This window comes from Gobio gobio, assembly GCF_949357685.1.
Source record: "Gobio gobio genome assembly, chromosome: 24".
In the NCBI taxonomy this organism is placed as follows: Eukaryota; Metazoa; Chordata; class Actinopteri; order Cypriniformes; family Gobionidae; genus Gobio; species Gobio gobio.
The window spans coordinates 17,950,358-17,972,042 of NC_137120.1; the positions used below are offsets into that span (position 1 = coordinate 17,950,358).

Genomic DNA, 21,685 nt, shown 5'->3' on the forward strand with positions numbered 1-21,685 from the left:
GAATTAGGGAAATACTTCCAGTATTAGGCAATTATTTGAGGTGGTAGAACAGATTAGCCATATTACCTCGCTTAGCCGAAATTGTTGCCCCACACACTCTACAGAGTATAGTTTGCTGCTGCTCGTCGGACGGCTTAAAGTCCAGATAATGGATGTTGCACCGGTCTTTTTCACCAGCTATTCCGTTTCGCTTTCAGCCATGTTTACTTAAGATGACGAATACGATGATGCATTGCAGCTCGTGGCTCTAAATTTCGTGGGTAGATTGCGTTATTGCGATAGAATTAAAATCTCTATCGCAGGCCAATTTTGTATCATTAATAGCGCATATCATTTCTATCGCCCATTACTCGGTCCAATTATTGAATTGTACTCGGTCAAATATCCCTCTAATTGTTTTGTTTAAACAATACAGCTTTTGCTCTACTTAGCAATGTCAAATTATATTGAAATAAGCAATAAAATAATTATTAAAAGTATTAAAATAAAATATTTTTGAGCTTGGCATAACTAGAAAGATGCATATTCATTACAAACATAACTAATTAAGAAATATCTCCTTTTTTAGTAGTTTTTTTTTAGCTGTTTTTGATTTAGTCTTAAGCCCTATTTGTACGGGACTAGTTTTCTAAACAACGTTTCAGTTTTTATCACCCCAACGTCTGTGTATGTAATTTCATGTATCGGTTCAGACAGGACGAACATCTCCATCTTTAGAGGTGGGAGTGTTTTCTCTAGATTTGGCCGTTACAGAAGTTCTTGCGTGCATCACGTTATGACGTCTTTTAAATATTATTTGTTGATATGATTTTAATTTATTATAAATAAAACATTTTAAGTAAACTTCATGAGTTTATAGCAGTGGCCTGTTTATAATCGCAGTTTCTATTTTTTTATTTTATAATGGGTTTTTTTTCCGTTGGATACCGTCCACATTGAAACAAAATGAAAGCATGCCAAAGATTGATGCGCAAACGGTAGCTCAGAAAACAAACACTTGATGCATTCGGACGGGATTTGATTTCTCATATGAAAGAGTAGGTTATTTGCCCTGGAATTTTTTCTAAGGTTGTGTGAGAAAAAACACACACTTGGTAGATTCGGATAGTCCTGTGTCAAATGTCCTGTTTAGTTTTTGTCAGGTATTTAGTCAACATATCCAGTTTTAGTTGACCAAAAGATTGGGAATTTTAGTCTAGTTTAAGTTAATGAAGACCCGTTCACACCAAGGACGATAACTATAACGATAATGATGGGTATAGTTCTGAAAGCCGCCTCTCATACTGAATAGTGTGCGAAACTAAACTGAGTTCTCTTCTCCGTCTTTTTTGTACTTGAACGGACAAATACACACAAAAATATCCTAGTAAATATTAGGGGTGTAACTAGGGATGACCGATCCACATTTTTTCACTTCCGATCCGATCCCGATACCTGAATTTTGATATTGGCGATACCGATACTATTCCGATACCAGAGCTGTGTTTGCTACGTATTAGGGATGAAATGGTATGGAAATTTCACATCATGATAATAGTGACCCAAATTATCACGGATATCAATTTATATTTGAAAATCAAAAGCACTAAGCACTTTTTTTAAGCTAGATTCTGTGGGCTTTCCTTCCTTATAATGGCCGTCGTCAATGGCAACGCATAATGCATAAATCTCTAATATTATATCTTTAATCTCTAATATTATCTCTGATGAGAATATTGCTTGAATATATTTACAGTGTTCTATCAGCTGCGACGCATTTAAATCTAGCATATTTTGTGTAAGAGCCCATACAGTATCCTAGTGAAATAATGCATTTATTTTCATATGATTTGAGTTTATTTTATTAAATATCAAAAATCCAAAAGGTGTGCATCATACCTGACACCTAGATGAACACTTCACTGTCAGTTTAATGACTAAGTCATTCTCTTTAAATGCCATTTAAGTTAGAAACGTGTATAGCCTACCGATGTTTTATGTAACTTTAGAGACGGTCCCTAAATTCGCGAACGTCAAGCCAACGTTATGCCAGTCATATCAGATGCGCTGTGGTTCTGCTGTGTTTGTTTGAAACTATTTTCGGTGCTGAAATAGAACAAAAACTGTCAATCACTGTATGATGAATGAATCTCCCGCGTACATCGCACGTTCATCTCTGCTTTGAGTGTAGATTTCAGCGAGTGAGAGTGGCGCGCGCTCTGAACAAAACTCCGCTAATCTGAACGCCTCTGATTATTATATTCATAAACTCAATAGAAACACGTGTGATTGGTTATAATGCGCAACGCGATTATAACAGATGGCTTTTGAGAAGACCATAATAAGTTCAAAGTGGCTAGTGTGAGTGTTACACGCCACAGCCGAAATACACACGCAGATGGCAATTGTTAAAGTCAAGCCCTGATTATTATCTCTTAAATGTCACCCTAGTCTTGTCTGAACTTGTCTGCTTTTTTAAATGTTTGATTGCGTTCGTTGTGTTGTACGCCGCAAGGGAGCTTCCACCTCTCTGAATTACGGTTTTGCAAACATTGTCTTTCTCTGCGGTATTTCCAGTCTGAAGTATTTCCACACAGCTGACATTGGCTAGCCACAATGCTGCTCAATGCTATCCTGCTGCAAACTGCGGAATGGATTTCCTGAGCGGGGGCGTGTCTCATAACTCTGCATCTCATTGAGCCGCGCCTCCGTTCAGGAAATCCATTCCATAGTTTGCAGCCGGCGGGAATCACTTTTGGAGTCATTTCAGCAGACATGGCTCATGGATATCAGATTTCTCCGCAGGTTGGATCGGGAAAATCCGATACCTGAATTACGCTGGTATCGGTCCCGATACCGATACTGGATCGGATCGGCCCCATCCCTAGGAGTAACGATTTGACGTCAGAAACGCGTCAGGCTTTTTCAAAGCCCTCATCTCTATCGAGCAACAACGCTGATGGCTATGCCAGCATGAGAGAGATAGAAAGCGACAGAGACGTGTTAATGAATCAACATCCCAGTACTGTAAAAGTGCAGGAAGCCATTGTCTGTTTCGTGCACACAACATGATTAACCACAACAGATAAACATGACAGATGTGTGGACACGAACTAAACGGTAACAATTCTCGTTTAATTGATACTGATATGGATTCTTATTCTCAATAAATTTGCTAAATATATGCACTATAACACATAATGCTTATATTTTTTATTAAACTGTTGTCATCTTGAGAAAGAATGGAAGGAGCTTAAAATTAAATTCAACACCACCCATATAATTGCATGTGAACATTTTAAACGTGTTTATTCTTTTGTGGCACTTGAAAAAATAGTTTGACGCCTAATTTTGCCAATGGCTCCTTAATTGATATTTTTGTCTGGAGCCCTGTACACTGTGCGTCGTTGTAAATCTGTTCATCGTCGTTCGTGTCTCTTCAGAAGACTTGGATTTGGATTAAACACTCAATTAGTTATTTTTACAATGCCTAAATGACATTTTTTGGATATTTTAAGTTTGAGAGGAATTTACTTTAAATGGAGGGACAGAAATCCCTCAGGTTTCATAAAGAATATACCTTCATTTGTTTTGGTAGTTAAACGAAAAATGACAACGGTGAGTAGGGCTGCTCGATTATGGAAAAAAATCATAATCACGATTATTTTGGTCAATATTGAAATCACGATTATGTAACACCATTATTTCACATGACTTTGGGAATGTGTTGTATTTATTAAAAATACACCTTTCAACAATTCAATTGAAATTGTAACATTTGTTGTACTTTTTGAACTATTAAAATAAATAATATAACATATATTCAAATCAAAGTATAAAAGTATTCACGTAAAAATGATAACCACAAATAAATAAGATCAACAATATGGTTCGGCTAGATATGCTTTTCAGGTACGTCTAACATTAGTTTTCAGGTACAGAAATGTATCAAATGTAAAATAACATTGCATATTTGAGTGCATAAATTAAAGATGAATCCTATTAAACTTACAAAAGCTATTCAATCCGGATCGGATATGCGTCGTCTTTATCGACTGTATAAAGTTCACTTAAGGCATATACAGACTAGGTCTGCTAGGATACTCATCAAGATGGACATGTTGACATACGTTTTGTGTGAGTTTGTCCGTTCAAGAGCAAGACTTAAAAGAGAACTCAATATTTGCGCGCTGTGAGACATGTGCGCGCTCTTGGATGAGCACACAGAGATACATTTTCTCACAGCGCGCGCGGCTTCTCATTCACGTCTTCTGGCACTAAACCCGGGTGACGACGGTGAAAACGACTGGTCATATTCAAACATACGGCAGCACTCGCATGCATTGAACAAAGTTTACAAAGAGAGAATTATTTGAGAAATATGAGGGGAAAAAAGGACGTTTACACGGCACCCCTGCTCTCGTAAATTTTTGTTTCTTTATTAGATTGTCATAGGTCACTGTGTTTAATTTTCAAGTGGTTAAACAAATTCGTGGTGTTCCCTTGCGTTGCAGCCACTACCATGTAGAAAATCTTGCACGTAGCATGTTTCTGCTCGTCGTCTGATTCCTCAAAGCCAAACTGTTACCAGACAACGGAGTTGGTTTTGCCTTTTTTGCTCACCAAACGCTGCTGTAACTGCCCTCCTTCTGCCATCTTTACTCGCGCCGAGTTTTTAAATTCCAGCGGATGATATGCACACGAGACTCACAAACTGAGAGAGATTGTGGCTTCGGGAGGGGCGGATGAACGCGTGCGCGTTTCATTCAGAACGCAAGACAAAATAAGAGTGTTCTTGCAAAACTGAACATGGCAAAATAATCGTTTTTTTCTCGATTGTACTATTTTGGTGATCGTTGGGAGGCGAAATCGAAATCGAAATTCGATTAATTGCACAGCCCTAACGGTGAGTACATGATGACCGAATTGGTACATTGGTACATTTGTGTTTGGTGAATTATACCTTATAAATGGGCCTACAGCAAGTTGAGCCTTGGATAAAACAACTCTATATCGCAAATCATATAGTTTCCATCAACATATAGTCGCATTTAATATTTTATTCATAAAGTGCAGTTATCCCCCCGATCACAGTTTCACAAAATCCTGTGGGAAACACTGGTTATGGTTGTCTTTATAGTTATCGTTCTTGGTGTAAATGTGCCTTTAGTCATATTTTAGTCATGCTGTATAACTGGTAACCTGATAATCATAACAATCTTTGCTCAAAATTATAATCGTGCTTTACTGATTGGAAATGTCTTTTTACGTTTCATCAGAATTACTGCACTTTCACCTACAAGCACAAATCAAGAGAAGGTCAACTCCTACGCATGGTTTATTGTACTCATTCACTCATCTAGTTTGAGAAAAGTGTTATTCCACTGAACAGAATCTCTCTTAATCAGTAGATTCACCACAAAAAGAGTTGCACGAGTTGGGCATGACATTGTATTCTCACTTGAAATGAAATTATAATTTAATTTCATAGAAATATTTTTTTCCTTTTAATGGCCCGTCCTACAGATAAACAGATATAAAAGATCTGTTGTTACTTTTGTTTCATTGCGATGGAATGTGCTATGCCAGGAGGCTTACTTGGATCTGAAGGTCTTCCTTCCCCAAACATAAAAGTCTTAGTTCACTCTCCTAACAAATCTGTGGATCCGTTAACATGGATTGGTAATCACAGCACAGTTTTGAAAAAGGAGCTCAAGATGTTCATGTTGGCACACAAAATGAGTTCCAGCATCTTGGAAAGAGTAGAGGGGAAATGGGACGGAAACGCACAAAAGGATGAGTCAAAAGATTCAGACTTTAATTGAATGCATGTGTTGCCAGTGGGGTTGGGTGACGTGGCCGTGTAGGAGAGGAGGAGATTTCCCTGCCTTCTCTGGGCATGATTCAATGGAAGACACAAGCTGAATTTAGGAGAACATGTCCAGTGCGCGACTGGAGAAGGATTTGCATAAAGCGCCAGGTGGACTGAGAGTTTTTGTCTATGCAAAGAGCCGTCACATGTCCCACAAAGCAAAGCTATATGTTATGTCTGAGGAAATTCAATCGCTCCAGGAATCTGAGGCCAGATTCATGAAGCATTCATTCGTCTGAACTGCTTTTTCTTTTTTAACCTTAAGAACCTTTTCTTAAAAGTGAGGTCACATTAGCAACATTTCAGTGAAATTGTATTTGTCTGTCAATAGTGTAGTGATTTATGAAGCACAGCTCAGACTTTACAAACCCAACAACTTTCTTCTGGTCAATGCAAATGCAAATTTGTGTCACCAGCTTTTTCGCCCATATCTGATACTCCCGATCACATGGATTCCTGTTAGAATGAATGGATTTCGCTTGTGAAATTTCGCAGAGCAACGCACCTTAAGACTGTTCTGATGTCAATTCAAGAATTTAAATTCTTGGTAGTTGGCCAGTTTACATGTCAGTCAGAAGCACTAGCCTCAGTGGGCGGTTCTTGTCGGCTGTGAATGACAACGTTTTAAGGGGACATAAAACACACAGTTTCTGCCAGTCTCATGTTAATCTTGAGTACCTATAGAGTAGTATTGCATCCTTCATATCGCCGAAGAGTCTTTAGTTTTATCAGATTTATAAAAGATAGATACGCTATACCGATTCTTTCTGAAAACAGCCGAGCTTGTGGAGGAGTGCAGTGGGCGGAGCTAAAGAGTCATGGGCACACATATATACACACATTAGGGCTGCAACGGCGCGTCGACGTCGTCGATGACGTCGACTACGAAAATACGTCGACGTGCGTGAAATGCGTCGACGCGTCGGCGGCACATTATTTACGTTCTAGAATGGAACAGAAGATCTAGAATAATGGCAGCTTCTGCTCCCGGGCATAGTGAAAATGATCATTTATCATATAAAGCCAGACCGCGACATTCAAAAGTGTGGGAGTACTTTAAACAGAAGCAGAGTAAAACTGTGCTTTGTTCGCTCTGTAACGCCGGTTTCACACTGCGCGCGGTGGCCGAGCAGGAGCTGTGTGTGTGTGTGTGTGGAGAGCGGGAGCTTTCACACTGCAGTCAGTGTTGCCAAGTCCGCTTTTTTCCGCGGAATTGGGCTACTTCTACACTGTTGCCGCGGGCTGTGTCTCATGTCCGCGGGTTGAAGCAAAAAAACACACACATTTAACCCCCCGAACGCGATGTTTACCAGAGAACCTCCCGGAAACGCGATTGGGCTTGTTTTGGGCTAGTTTTGAGTAACGAATGGGTGGGTTTTGTTGTGTAAACCTGGCAACCCTGCTGCCAGTGTCCGTCTCGCGCAGCTGAACCGTGGCGCGTGTATTGCAACAGACGGTCACATTTTCCGGGGTTCTTCTCCGACCCCAGTACGTCTCGTGCTTTTATTTATTATGGGCTGCATATTTCTGCTGTAAATGCGACCCGGTTCCCCTCTGTCCCAAACACATATGCATAATAACTTGCTGTATATAGGTAGTTTACATGATTAAAGTAACATTAAAGTTAAGATATGCCTCTAGCTTTAATCATTTAAATGTGTCTTTGAAGTTTGGGCAAAAACTTCTGGCAGCTTTAGTCGTTGTTTATGCACATGTATCTTCAAAATAGACGACTAGTTATACATTAACACTATGCTGAAAGCTCCTGAATGTGAACCTTTTGCAGATAAATACAAGTGCATTTTCGTTTACTATTGACACACATCAATAAGTAAATCATACTCAACTACTATAGTAAACAACTTTTCCTAATTAGGCCTACTCTGTATACATTTTATGATGAATAGTATCATTATATATTATGTTTAAAAAGCTTCTTGTGTTCATATATTTCATTATAAAATGGCATACTATGTACACTACCCTTCCTGAAATACAATTAATATTGTCACCATTCATTGATTTCATGTTAAAATAATATACAAATTCACTACCCTCTTTGAAATACAATAATCAGTAAAAAAGAATAATAAGATTAATCTGGAAAAATAATCGTTAGATTAATCGACTAATCGAAAAAATAATCGTTAGATTAGTCGACAGAAAAAATAATCGTTAGTTGCAGCTCTAACACACATACATAATGGCATTATCCCTGGATAACTTTCTATTCGCTATATGTTTGTTTTGTTTACATTATATGCACTTAAATGCCGATTGCCAACAAAAGTATTTATTTATAAAACATTCGTCACCGAAATGCCGGGAACAAACAAACACATGCTGCTCCGGGAAAACAAACTGCATCCACTCTTTCCTGAACACTGGGTTATTTAGGAAGCTGAACAAGGTTATATTTCCCTCACAACCAGAAACACACTTCTTTAGTGACATTGTTGATTTCGTGGTCAAAAAACAAAATGACAGCGCCACAGACGGCTTCTGTAACCCGAACGAAGCTCGTTGCTCTCGCTCTGGTTGGTGTGTGTGCGCGCTCTAAAAAAAACTTCCCGAAACTTGTTTGAATTCTGAAGGAGGGCATTTGGCATAGAAATACTGTCATACTTTAATTTTGTTCATGTTTAGCATGAGAGTCAACTTAGGGCTGTCACTAATGATTATTTTGGTAATCAAGTAATCTATTGATTGTTCTGATGATTATTCGAGTAATCGGATATTTTTTGTGGTAATGACTTCAAAATACATGTCAATAATATTTGGTTCAAATAAAGTTTTAAAAGCAAATAATCGTATGGTTTTATAGAACAACACAGTAAAAACACATAATATAGCATACATCATCAACAATCATCTTATTAGATTAGATTAGATTAGATTCAACTTTATTGTCATTACACAAGTACAAGTACAAGGCAACGAAATGCAGTTTAGGTCTAACCAGAAGTGCAATAGCAGCAAGTGCAGGATATACAATGGATGCGTAAGTGCAGGACATGGATATGTACTGAATATGTATAAATATGTATAAATAGAGAGACGTTATTACTATAAACAGAACTGAGTTTACAGGTGAATATGTACAGTGAATAAATATACAGATGGCTATTACTATAAACAGAATTTACAGGTGAATATGTACTATGAATACAATATACAGATGGCTATTACTATAAACAGAATTTTACAGATAGAGGTATACAATAATATGCTAGGCTAATATGAGGAATAGCAGTGGATTAGGGTAGTGCAATAAATTATGGACAGAGCTATCCGGAAAAAAAAAGTGGAAAGTGCAGTGGAAAGTGGTTGCATATTACAGTTAGAAGTACAGTGCAAAATGCAAATGTAAACATTGGTACTATAAATACAGTCGGCAGTGCAAATGAGCATAATCCAGTTAAGATATGGCAGTGCAAGATGCATATGTAAACAGTTGTTACTGTGATAAACAGTCGGTAGTGCAAATAACAAAGTGAAGGAAGATGTGAGGTAGGAGAGTTATCAGTTTATGAGGGAAGTGGATCAACGGGGGTTTGAGTTCAATAAAGAGACAGCTCTGGGGAAAAAACTGTTCTTTAGTCTGCTGGTCCTGGTCCGGTGGATCCTGAAACGCCTGCCGGATGGCAGGAGAGAAAACAGTCTGTGGGCTGAGTGAGAGGAGTCCTTGAGGATGCTGCGAGCTCGATGCAGACAGCGTTTCCTCTGGATGTGCTCGATGGCAGGCAGTGGAGTCCCTGTGATGCGCTGGGCAGTTTTCACCACCCGCTGCAGTGCCTTGCGCTCCGCAACAGAGCAGCTCCCATACCATACTGCCACACAGTTGGTCAGGATGCTTTCTATTGCGCAGCGATAGAAGTTCACCAGGATAGCCGAGGAGAGCTGATTCTTCCTCAGTGTCCTCAGGAAGAAGAGGCGCTGGTGAGCCTTCTTGACCAGGCTGGAGGTGTTGGTCGTCCACGACATGTCCGCCGAGATGTGGATCCCCAGGAACTTGAAACTGGAGACACGTTCAACAGCCATTCCATTGATGTGGATGGTGTCGTGTGTGCCTCTTGACTCCTTCCTGAAGTCCACGATGAGCTCCTTCGTTTTGGTGGTGTTGAGGAGCAGGTTATTTTATGCACATTATGTAGGCCTATTAAAACAAATGACTGCAAAGGGCACCAACGGCCTGGTGATTGTTGTTGTCCCACTTTACAACAGTTCAAATCCTTGTTCAATATTGGCCAAACGTCATTTCACTTAATCTTTAATATAGTTGCAACTTCTTTACAATATAAATACTACAGCCATTGTAATTTCTTGAACAAGAATATGTGGACAACAAAACATGCAAACTCGGAGCTAGCGTTTAGACTTTTATTTTGAAATCGCAATGAACAGTTTCTATATTTAGAAACGTATAATGATGGATTCTCCTGTTTTGAGTGTAGGTTTATAAATGATTTACCTTACAAATATGATGAAATGCATACATTGCGTTCCCAGATGACGCATGCTTGAGAGTTTGAGACACTCCAGGCATGTAAATTAGGGATCGCGTATCTATATATCGATAGATACTGATGTGAGCATCGAAAAGTATCGATACTTAAATAAAAATATCTATGCTAAGGAGGTTTTTTTACCAGTAATTTTGTTTATTTAAAAAGATTATTTAATGCATACAATACGAATAACCTACGTTACTGAATAGTTGAGCAGTATAGGACTATGTTCCTAGCCTGACAAGCCAGACCCACATCAAGATGTTGGGTCTGGAAACTCACCATTGACAGGGCTCAATCCGAGGGGCGGGATAAACGGTTGTCTTTCAAATTCCCTCTGCTCGCAATTGGATAGCGCCATGAGCGCCACAACCAACCAGAGCGAAGAAGAAGGTGACGCCGAGCTAACGTTAATTGATAGACTTTCGCCGTATCCGGTAGGCAAAACTTCGAACATAACTTCTTTTCCTAAGAATGACTTCAGTGCCGTTTTTTGTTCTTTTCTCAAAGAAAAGCTTAACTCCAAGTCTTCCAGAGTCCGGCCAAAGCCGGTTCAAAAGACCGCTGTTCGTCAGCTTTGTCTACGAGTAGCACGCAGAACCTCCGTCCGCAACTCTGCCGTGACATGTCGTCATTATGTTAAGCCCGCCCACCGACTCGACACCGGCTGTGATTGGCCTGACCCGAGTTTGGTTTTTCCAGCTCTCAGGTCTACCGAGAGTTGCTAGACTACACTCGCGGCAAAATAAATTTTCTGCCGCTAGGGTGCGTCTAGGGCTGGGCGATATATCGATATAAAAAAATATATAGATATATTTTTAGACGGGATATGGAATTAGACCATATCGCGTATATCGATATAGTTCAAATTTGCGCTGCTCCCCGCGCCACCGCCCCTCCTCTTCGAGGGGGGGAGGGGGCAGGCACACAGCTTAAACAAACATGGAGGAAGCAACTATGTCTGAGGAGCGCGCGGAGGATTCAAAGTATCAGATGAGCAACAACATCACGTTATTTGTAGGGAGTGCAAATAAACAAGTTACAGCCAGGGGTGGAAGCACTACAAATCTTTTTCACCACCTAAAACAGTGGCACAAACTGCAGTACGAAGAGTCTTTGAAACTGTGCGCTGCAGAAGCCACAGCCGCCCGCAAGCCATCGACAACCCGAAAAAGCTCCCGAAACAAAGCTCACTGCAAACTTAATTTTCCTGCAATGTGCCTTATGAAAAGAAAAGTGTCAAGTGGTGTACTATAACTAAAGCGGTGTCCGTACGTCCTACGGGGGGGACGTGTCCCCCGCACTTTTAATAAAACGTACATTCGTCCCCCGCACTTTTACCGGGTTGCACCGGTCCTAGTCGACCCGCTCCGCGCGGGATTCGAACCGGCGTCTGGTCGCACCGCTCTTACTGGCCAACGTCTGTTACACAAGCAAATGCGCTTACGTAGAAGCCAACGTAAATAAATCTAGATTTAAATTCAAAGACACAAAATAATCTATACATGACTTGTCATTTTATTCGTATCCAAAAACGAGGCGATCTGAACACTATGGAGTGCTAACACTCTCGTGCAACACTCCAATTGACTGATGAAACGTGACAACAAACACGATTGCGACAGCCTATATGGTTTGTGTTTTTCCAGCCATCTCAAGGTATTTATTGACAATAAAAAATATAAATAATGCAGTGCTAACTGACAGCCTTTTTAATGTTTAATATCTTCTGCTTGCCAAGGCTGCATTTATTTATTAAAAAATACAGTTAAAACATTAATATTGCGAAATATATTCACATATTTATTCACAGATGTTTTAATTTGTATAGTAAAGTGTAATTTTTTCCTGTGATCAAAGTTGAATTTTCAGCATCATTACTCCAGTCTTCAGTATCACATGATCCTTCTGAAATAATTCTAATATGATCATTTGATGAAAAGGAAACATTTAGGATTATAATCATTGTTGAAAACAGCTGTGGAAACCATGATGCATTTTATTTTTCAGGATTTTTTAATGAATAAAAAGTTAAATGAACAGCATTTATTTGCATTGAATAAAGCATGGATAAATATTTTGTTATATTATAAATGCCACTTGATCAATTTAAAGCATGTTTGATTAATTTCTCTCTTTTTTTATCTTACCACAAATGTTTTAATAGTTTCATGATTTCCACAAAATGAAGCAGCACAACTGTTTTCAACATTGATAATAATCATAAATGTTTCTTGAGCATCAAATTAACATATTAGAATGATTTCTGAAAGATCATGTGGCACTGAAGACTGGAGTAATGATGATAAATTCAGCTTTGATCACAGGAATAAATTACAAAGATGTTTTTCTTTTTTACTATATATTCACATAGCTGCTTTACATTGGGCTAATATTTCCCTGTATTACTTTTTTACTGCATTTTTTTATTAAATAAATGCAGCCTTGGTGAGCAGAAGACTTCTTTCAAAAACATTTAACAATTGTAATGTTTCCAAACTTTTGATAGGTACTGTATATTTTCTGCCTTATTCAGTGATATTTTTTTTACAAAGCATAAAATCCATGGGGACTTAATGCACAAGTGTTTGTAGTACATAAACCAATCATAAAATTGGCATAACATATAGGGAAAACATTATATATATTAGTGGTTATTGTTCAGCAGTGTATTTGATATCTTACTGAATTAAAAGCAAGAGATAAGATCAATTAAATCTGTCAATTAGACAAAGGTCAGAAAAAAAACTGGTATTACACCTGACATTTCTGTCCCCCTCACTTCTGAAAAGATGGCTACGCCCCTGCTCCTGTCCTATTGTTATACAGTATTTTTTACATTTTATTGTTATTTGAACAGTTGAGCATTTAATTATGAACCAGGTGAAGAAACCTGTTTACTATTTATTCATTTGATTTTGCAACTGTTCACTGAAATGGCCGGTTTCAATAAAACTTGTGACGTCATATTTGGCTTTGACTTTGACTGAACATTTGCTCTCACTTTGCGGAAAAATATCAGGGATATATATCGGATATCGATATTCAGCCTAAATATATCGGGATATGACTTTTTGTCCATATCGCCCAGCCCTAGGTGCGTCTAGATTTCTAGGCTACTATGTTCCAGCTCATCTGAACCATGATCTGAACGCACGCAAATGCTGCAAGACAGAACCAATCAATCACAGAGAGATCGTTCGCTCACTGCTGACACTATATTCGAGCACAGCTGCGTTTCCCAAAAGTATCATAAGAAACCATTGATGCTTTTGGAAACGCAGCCCAGAACAATGCTCATCAGAAGACAGAAAAAACATATGTTTTGAGTTAGTTCACAACAAACAAATTGAAACTGTAACCTACATAGTGCAATTACACTCTTTAAATATAATGTTAAACATTTATATTGATCATGTTCTATTCTGTAACTAATGGTGATATAAATCATACACTGTCAGAATAAGAAGGTTGCATTTAATGGGTGCAATGCCCTGTCACTGGCAGTCCCTTGTGAAAATGAACCATGGTTTTACTTCAGTGACCGTAGTTCAACTAGTAGTGATAACCATGGAAATCTACAAATACAAGTAAACATATTTTAACCACATGTAAACAAAAATAATTAAGGCGTATTGAAGGTTAAAATGCCTTTCAAATATAAATGTTAAGTGGGCATTTTTACTTAGTAATTTTGATAATCATTTAAAAGTTCAGTTTAGAAATATCGTATTGATATCGGTGATACTGGCCTTGAAAGTATCGGTATCGTATCGACAAACAAAATTAAGTGGTATCGCCCATCCCTAATGTAAATGATAACAGTTCATGTGGAGCAGAACGGAGACGCACATAACCAACATGGCTTATATTTATTTAATTGAATTGCAGCCTTTGTGAATTCACAACAGCACCATGCTATAGTATGGTTTTAAATGGTTTATATATCGTGCAGCCTTAGAAAACGGTCTAATAATGAGGTTCATGGATTCTCATCCGTGGAATGCGCCACTTTCTGTATTTTGCCGGTTACTCGACACAGGTAAATTGCAATTGAGGATTTTTTCAAATCAAATACTCAAATTTATTTGAGGAATCGTTACAGCCCTGAATCAACTCTTTAACAGTGTAAATAAGTCAGAATGCATGAAATAACATTAGACCCCCCCCCTTTAATGCCCATGAAAACTCAAGGCATACAAGCCATTATAATAAAAACATTCCCACCCCTAGCGACACCCTTGGCTGCAACAACTAATCGATAAAATGTTTTGGCGTAACACAGCGGTGGTTGACGCCTGCAAACTACCTACCAATCACGGGTGGGGCTTTAGCATATCATTAACTATGACCGTTCTGAAGCAGGCAAGTCTCAAGAGAAGCCAGATTATCCCAGGATATTTTTCTGTTGACATGAAAAATCAGATACATTTATCAATATAGCGGGTGAATTATGTGTATGAAGTTACAATGAACTATATGCCTTTCTCCACTGACGATCTATGATGTTCAAAGCGTTTCTGAGGATGCTGATTTTTAGAAGGCAGACTGAGATGGCGAACGGGAACATGGTTTGTGTAACATCAAGTCTAGACGGTTAATATTATCTGCGCTTCCTATGATTATTATGGTAATCTGCAAGCAATGCAAAAAGATGACCTTTGAGTTGATCAGTGAGTCTCCGGCAAGAACATCCATGCAGTCAGATAATACCAAAGCCTGTTATTTTATATTTGAGAACTTCTTAAGAATTCATCTAAAAAATGTTCATGAATCTGCCCCCTGATTTCCACACACAGTCTGAGAGTCACATATGTGCGTCTGGCCCGCAGACCAAAAATAAAGTCTGAAAGCAATAGGAATTCAATATTAAGTGATTTAACTCTCATGCGCTGTGAAGTGCCTCCCATAATGAATTGTTTGCTGCACAGTGCACACTAACTGAATTAATAATGACTTTGGCAAAGTCTCATGCACGCCCATCAGCCTCTCAGCTTCAGCTTACCATTTTTCCATAAGCTTTAAGATTATATCGGTGTTTCACCAACAGATATTGCATTATCTATATCTCTCTAGGTGAAACTTTGAACAGGCAATTCTTGATTTCTCTGGCCTGTCTGTCTTTCACACCGACTGACCCGTCTCTTCTCATCTCTTCCAGGGCTTTGACCCTCCCCATCAGAGTGACACGCGCACTATTTACATAGCAAACAAGTTCCCACAGCATGGCCATTATATTCCTCAGAGGTTTGCAGACAACAGGATCATTTCCTCCAAGGTAAGAGCAGATGAATGTGAAATGAATTTGACTCACATGTGTATGTTTCTCCCTAGTCTGATGGAGGATTTGCATGTAAAATCCTCTGTACGGTTGTTGTTTTCTCTTTGTAGTACACCATATGGAACTTTGTGCCCAAGAATTTGTTTGAGCAGTTCAGAAGAATTGCCAATTTTTATTTTCTCATCATCTTCTTGGTTCAGGTAAGCTCTGTTCTCTCATAACCTCATTCATATTCACAAGATACGATTTGCAAATGCAAATTACTCATGTATATATGACTTGTGCAGCTGATTTGTGCAATTGTTAATCTTATTTAGTGAATATAAATGAGGTTGTGCATTTGCAAATAGTTTGTGAATATGACTTAGTTTGAATTAGGGATGTGACGGTGAGGACATTTTCCCACCGGTTAATCAACGTGTGACACTTATAAAACCGGTATCACCGGCGGGGGCTTTTCAAATCGCTCATTTTAAACCGAAAGTAAAATGCGCACGGTCGCTCAGGCATTCATAACGGAGCGGTGCGGAGCAAAGCGAGTATTTCAATTAATTCCTATGAAAGTTAAGCTTCCGTAGGCATGAAGTAAAAACCATAGACTGTAAAAAATATGGACGTCGTGTCCGTGACGTCACCCATAGGATTCTGATGAGCCGTTCTGAAGCGCAAAGTATGGACGAGCTGGCCGTTGCCATCTTGGCAGCGCGTCACTCCCGGATAACAGAAAATTGGCAAAAAGGCGGGACGTGGGCGGAGCTTAAGTTATGAGATGACTAACAGACAGCAGATAAATGGCTATCCACCTGTCACTCAAAGTGGCCACGCCCTTAATTATGCAGAACTTTAATGCTTTATATAATGTAAACGAATGAGTTATAAAAAAATTCACCCCCTCACAGTTGTCAAAATTAGCCGTATAGACCAAAACCACAATTTGTACCTGGCTGTAAACATGTTTTATTCTGCTGTAAAGTTGGGCATTTTAACATTGGGTAGGCACTTCTGTATTGGCTTCAAGAGAAACTGCGGGAGGTTGCCACTTGGTAAAAATGAATGAATGACAGTGCAGCTGTAATTGTGTGCGCACTGTGCAGCCGTGAATTAATGACAGTGCATCCGTGAATGAATGCTTGTGCGGCCGTGCTCATTTTACTTTCAGTTTAGAATTAGCTCAAATTCGGAGGCAGGTTGCTTTAATTGTGGGTTCACTAGCCTATTATTCTTAATGAAAAACACAACAACAAAACAGTACATTGACAAACTCCCTTAAAGGGATACTTCACCTCTGGAAAGATGAATGTGTATTTAAACTGGGTCATTTATGTAGTAGACATGTGAAATTATTTTAGAAGTTGGTGCCTTCTAGACTGAGAAAAGCCAGAAAATGTATTTTTGGCTCATGTGGATGAAAGACAACAACTCCCAAAAAGCACTTGCTTCGCTGAACTACGAGGCCACTCCCAAGCCACAGCTACCGGTTATCACTTGCCCACCGTGGCACCGCCCCCAACGTTGTGTTCATTTTTATAGTAATAAAATAATTTAGTTCGGTTAGAGAACAGACACTGCAATTAAAAACGGAACGTGTCTGCTCAATACAGTGTGAGCCGAACGAGAGTCTCGGCACAAACACAGCAGGAGTCAGATTTCATTCATCACGAGAGCGAAGAGCTGAGCTGAGCTAAGCACGGCTTTCATTTCATGAATTCGATTCATTTCATTGACAATCATTCGAATATACTACCGGGTTTCTACTGATACAAAGCTTGATGCTAATCACTGAAGTAACCCTTTAAATAGGCGCTTTTACATTTTGGCTTTGGAAGCAAATCTTTCATGATCATCTTGTCTGTCAGCTCCTCACTCTCGTGATGAAAGAAATCTGACTCATGCTGTGTTTGTGCTGAGACTTTCGTTCGGCTGACACTGTATTGAGCAGACACATTCAGTTTTTAATTGTAGTATCTGTTCTCTAACTGAACTAAATTATTTTATTACTATAAAAATCTAAACGACGGTGGGGGCGGCGTCGCAGTGTGCAAGTGATGTAACCGGTGTTTTGCCTGAACACCGGCAACACCGCAGTAAGCCTAGTTTGCATAATTTGCTAATATATGAGCTTTCTTGTGACCTTGAATTAGCTTGCAGATTTGTCACTCATATTTTGTAAATAAATAAATTGAGGCTGTTTGAAAAAAAGAAGGCAGGTTCAGCATCATCGGTGTTGGATGTTTTTCCAGTAAGTAAAGATTATGTTTACTACAAACACCGTCATATGTTAAAGTACAACAAATCACCAAGCACTGATCATCCCAACTGAAATCACTTTTGCCTGAAATTGTGATATTATGTGATATATTATTATGCTCTAAATTTGTTATTTGACTTAAAATTGTAGTAGAATGTACAACATTTTAGGGTTGCCCAGATTTTTGTAGTTTTAAACTATTAGTCAACTAGTCGCATGTTTGATATAAATGTTATTACTTAAAGCTACACTGTGTAACTTTTTTAGTTTATTCTTAGCTAAAAACACTTAGTTCTTTCAAAAATATATGTGCTCATTAATGTATATTTACTTCTTTCAAGTAATAAAGTATTCTCGTAAGTTTATAATATGCCATTGAAAATACATACGGGTAAGGGGTTCGAATGCCGGTCGCCATGTTGCCCCTCCATCTTGAAAGTACATTAGCCAAAGAGGGACATACCCACAAATTCAAGCTTCGCCTTTCGCGTTTTAACACTCGATGGCACCGTGTCGAATGTGGACGAGGTCGAACTGGAAGCCATGTTAATCTTGAACTAAATCGGCCACCGTAGGATAGTGCTGGGCGGTATACCGGTTCATACCGAATACCGGTATTTATTTTTGTTATGATATGAATTTTGATGATACCGCAATACCGGTATATGTCGCTAAACAACGTTCGGAACGCGGCGCAGCGCGTCATTGTTTGAGAGGGGACCGATTTCACTGTTGCACTGTAGTGGTGAGAGCAGTCAGAACACAGCTGAGATCGCATCTAAAGCCTATGGCTGAATCCGAATCTGAAACCCCTATACCCTCGTTCACTATTCCCTACGTTATCACATTATTTGAAGGAGTGAATGAAAACGAGTGCGTGAAGTCGGACAACCGTTGTGTGTACATCGGCTGTACACTCGTTATTGCGGTGTGATGTGGGATAGACAGAGTGCACTCAATAACGTCCAATGGTTTCGGACACCACTACAAAGCGCTGTCCCCTCCAAATAATGCCCTATTTGAAGTTATAGGGGGCTATTTCTGATTCAGCCCTTGATTATAGCGGAGAAACTACACGCGGCGCGCGCGCGAGAGCAGTTTCTGCGCGGAGCGCCGTGATGAGATTAACAGCGTTCTCCTCATGGATCATATTGCACATATATAGACCGTTGCGAGCGCGTTTAAGTTTTTAATGGACATATTTCATATACTCTAGTGCTCTGAACAAGTACAAGAAGCGTGTATGCGCACATATTTCATCACATCTTCTTCAAATTAAATGTGCACTGATTTGGCTACACTGAACCATATGATCACGACCACTATGACACGATCGATTATTCTGCTATACAAAAGACAATGAATGATGCAAGTTAATAAATAAACTGACAATTCAAAGAAGAATGGGCAAAAAAGTAACTGCTTTATTCTTTCTGTTAAACTGATGTGTGTCATTTGTTCAGAGAGTGCTCTTAAATGTATTGCAAATATCCGCGTTTCTCCCTCGTTTTGTCAGTTTGTTGTTATATAGGGTTAGATTTTTAAAATGCTTAAGGTGCCCTCAACTCTGTTTTTTTTTCTATCCGTGGTCATATTTTAATATTCATGTGCCTGTAATGAGTGTGTTGTAGGTCTATGTTTTATTGTCTCTCCATAGCATAATTTTGTGGGGCTTTGCAAACCTGTATTAACTCTAGTGTGGAGTTTTTCTACAATATTCACCCGTCATGACAGTAAAATAGGGCATTCCAGTCAATCTACTGCAGTATTTACTCTCTCAATCAGTAGAAAATGTGGTTAACACCCGGTCATGCATAGGGGAAAAAAATACCGTCATATACCGTGAAACCGATATAATTTAGAAAAATACCGTGATATACATTTTCGGTCATACCGCCCAGCACTACCGTAGGAGTTAAAACGAAATCGGAATTGAGAGGAACAGAAACTAATAATCACTGGATGGTCATATACCTTTTCACCGCTAGATGGTGGAAAATATCACACCGTATAGCTTTAAATTATCAGAAAATGTTTTTTAGTTTCAGGGCTGACTAAGAATATTATATGTAACATTAGCTATGTTTCCATCTACCTATTTTAATGCACATTTTTGGATATTGCATAAAAAATGCTGGATGGAAACGCAAAACTATGCATAAATTCAAAAAATGTGCATAAAAAAACGTATGCACTTAATTGAGTTGGATGCACTTTTTATCCGATAAGAAAATATGTTCATAAATTCTGATGGAAACACATACAGAATGAAATGGACTAACCAGCGGACCAATCTCATTGCAAAGCATCTGAAATGCTGTTTTGGTCATTCTGAAATGCCTGAGCCAAAGTCAGGATAATTACTCCCCAGAACTCTTATATGATTGAGGCGTAAGTAATTTATTATATACAAGAATTATACAAATTATTATATAGAGTGGCTTCTCCTACTGCAGCAACTTCCATTTTTCTTAGTGATATTTAGTTGCAGTTTATCAGGAAGGGACGATTTATAGACCCTTGAACTTAGCATATAGGCAAGGCGAGTTTGTTTATATAGCACATTTCATACACTATGGTAATTCAAAGTGCTTTACACAAATAATCTAATTTAAAATAATCACAAAATAAAGGCAAGGAAAATTAAATCAGTTATATAAGGAATTTAAAGCAATCAAAGATGGTAGTTATAAAAGGAATTAAATGAACATAGATAAACTTTTCATTTGGCAAAAATTTGTTTTACTGTGAGATTTTCCCATGTTGATTGTACAGTGTCTGGTACAATATTGGACAATGCACACAGCCGTATTGTGCCATTTCGTGACATGGTTTCTCCGCCGCCACAGAGGATGCGTTAAATTGGACATTAGGCCTAGATATTGGAGGTACTACACTAAAGAAAGACACATTTTGAAAATGTAGGAACCCTGGCTATACTAATTTAGCTTCCACATAAACACATGATGTGCCTAATAATATCTAATGCTAGGCTACTACTTGTATGTTTCAAATGATAAGGCATGTTTGAGGTCGATGAATGACAGGCGAACATTTGCACGTCACCTTTTTGGGGTGGTCCTTTACCCTCTCAACCAACCAACTAATTAATTTGGTCGACCAAGCCTTTTCTCATCAACTTTTAGGGACAGGAAATAATCAAAATTTTGGAAGCAATAGTTCCATTGTCTATTGCCAATAGTGTGATGTTTGAAGCACAGCTCACACAGAAGTCCCTTTCAAACCAAGCTGCCAAATCCATGTGACCAACTTTGAACCCATTGCAAAATCAGCGTGTGGATGTGAAATTCCCGATCGTGTGGATTCCAATTGAAATGACTAGATTTAGTCTGTGAAAATTCATGCGACCACACCTACAAAGTCATAGCAATATAATCAAGATTTTATTTTGCAGATGTAGCAATAGTTCAAATATTGTGTTTAAATGTTTAATATATCACACAGACATTGTAATATTAAAAATGATGGTGTATGTTTCTTCATTAAACACGTTTCCTTGATCTACCAAAGGAAATGTCTGTGGAGGGTACACTACAGTTCTGCTCTTGTTTCTAACCAGATACACTTTCTCCCCTACAGTTAATGATAGACACACCCACTTCCCCTATAACTAGTGGACTTCCCTTATTTTTTGTCATCACAGTAACTGCCATCAAACAGGTGAGCGCATAAGTGTACTCCAAATGGCGTGTTTTGAAAGCTTATGTATGACGTGTAGACAGCGTATGATTGGAGGAAAACCTTTCAGTTGTCTTTTTTCTAATCCTAATCCACAC

The 21,685-nt window shown here is 38.7% G+C and overlaps 1 protein-coding gene across 8 annotated transcripts in view; it reads left to right on the top strand.

Moving 5' to 3' along the window:
- Positions 1-21,685, top strand: part of atp11b (ATPase phospholipid transporting 11B) — a 100,284-nt gene that overhangs the window by 19,099 nt on the left and 59,500 nt on the right. For 7 of the 8 annotated variants that reach the window (XM_079808329.1, XM_079808330.1, XM_079808326.1 and 4 more), the window contains exons 2-4: positions 15,521-15,637; positions 15,751-15,840; positions 21,489-21,569. In XM_079808329.1, coding sequence (XP_079664455.1) covers positions 15,521-15,637; positions 15,751-15,840; positions 21,489-21,569 — 288 coding nt within the window. Of the gene's footprint in view, positions 1-15,435; positions 15,638-15,750; positions 15,841-21,488; positions 21,570-21,685 lie in introns of all 8 variants that reach the window. The other variant, XM_079808333.1, reaches the window with a different exon arrangement.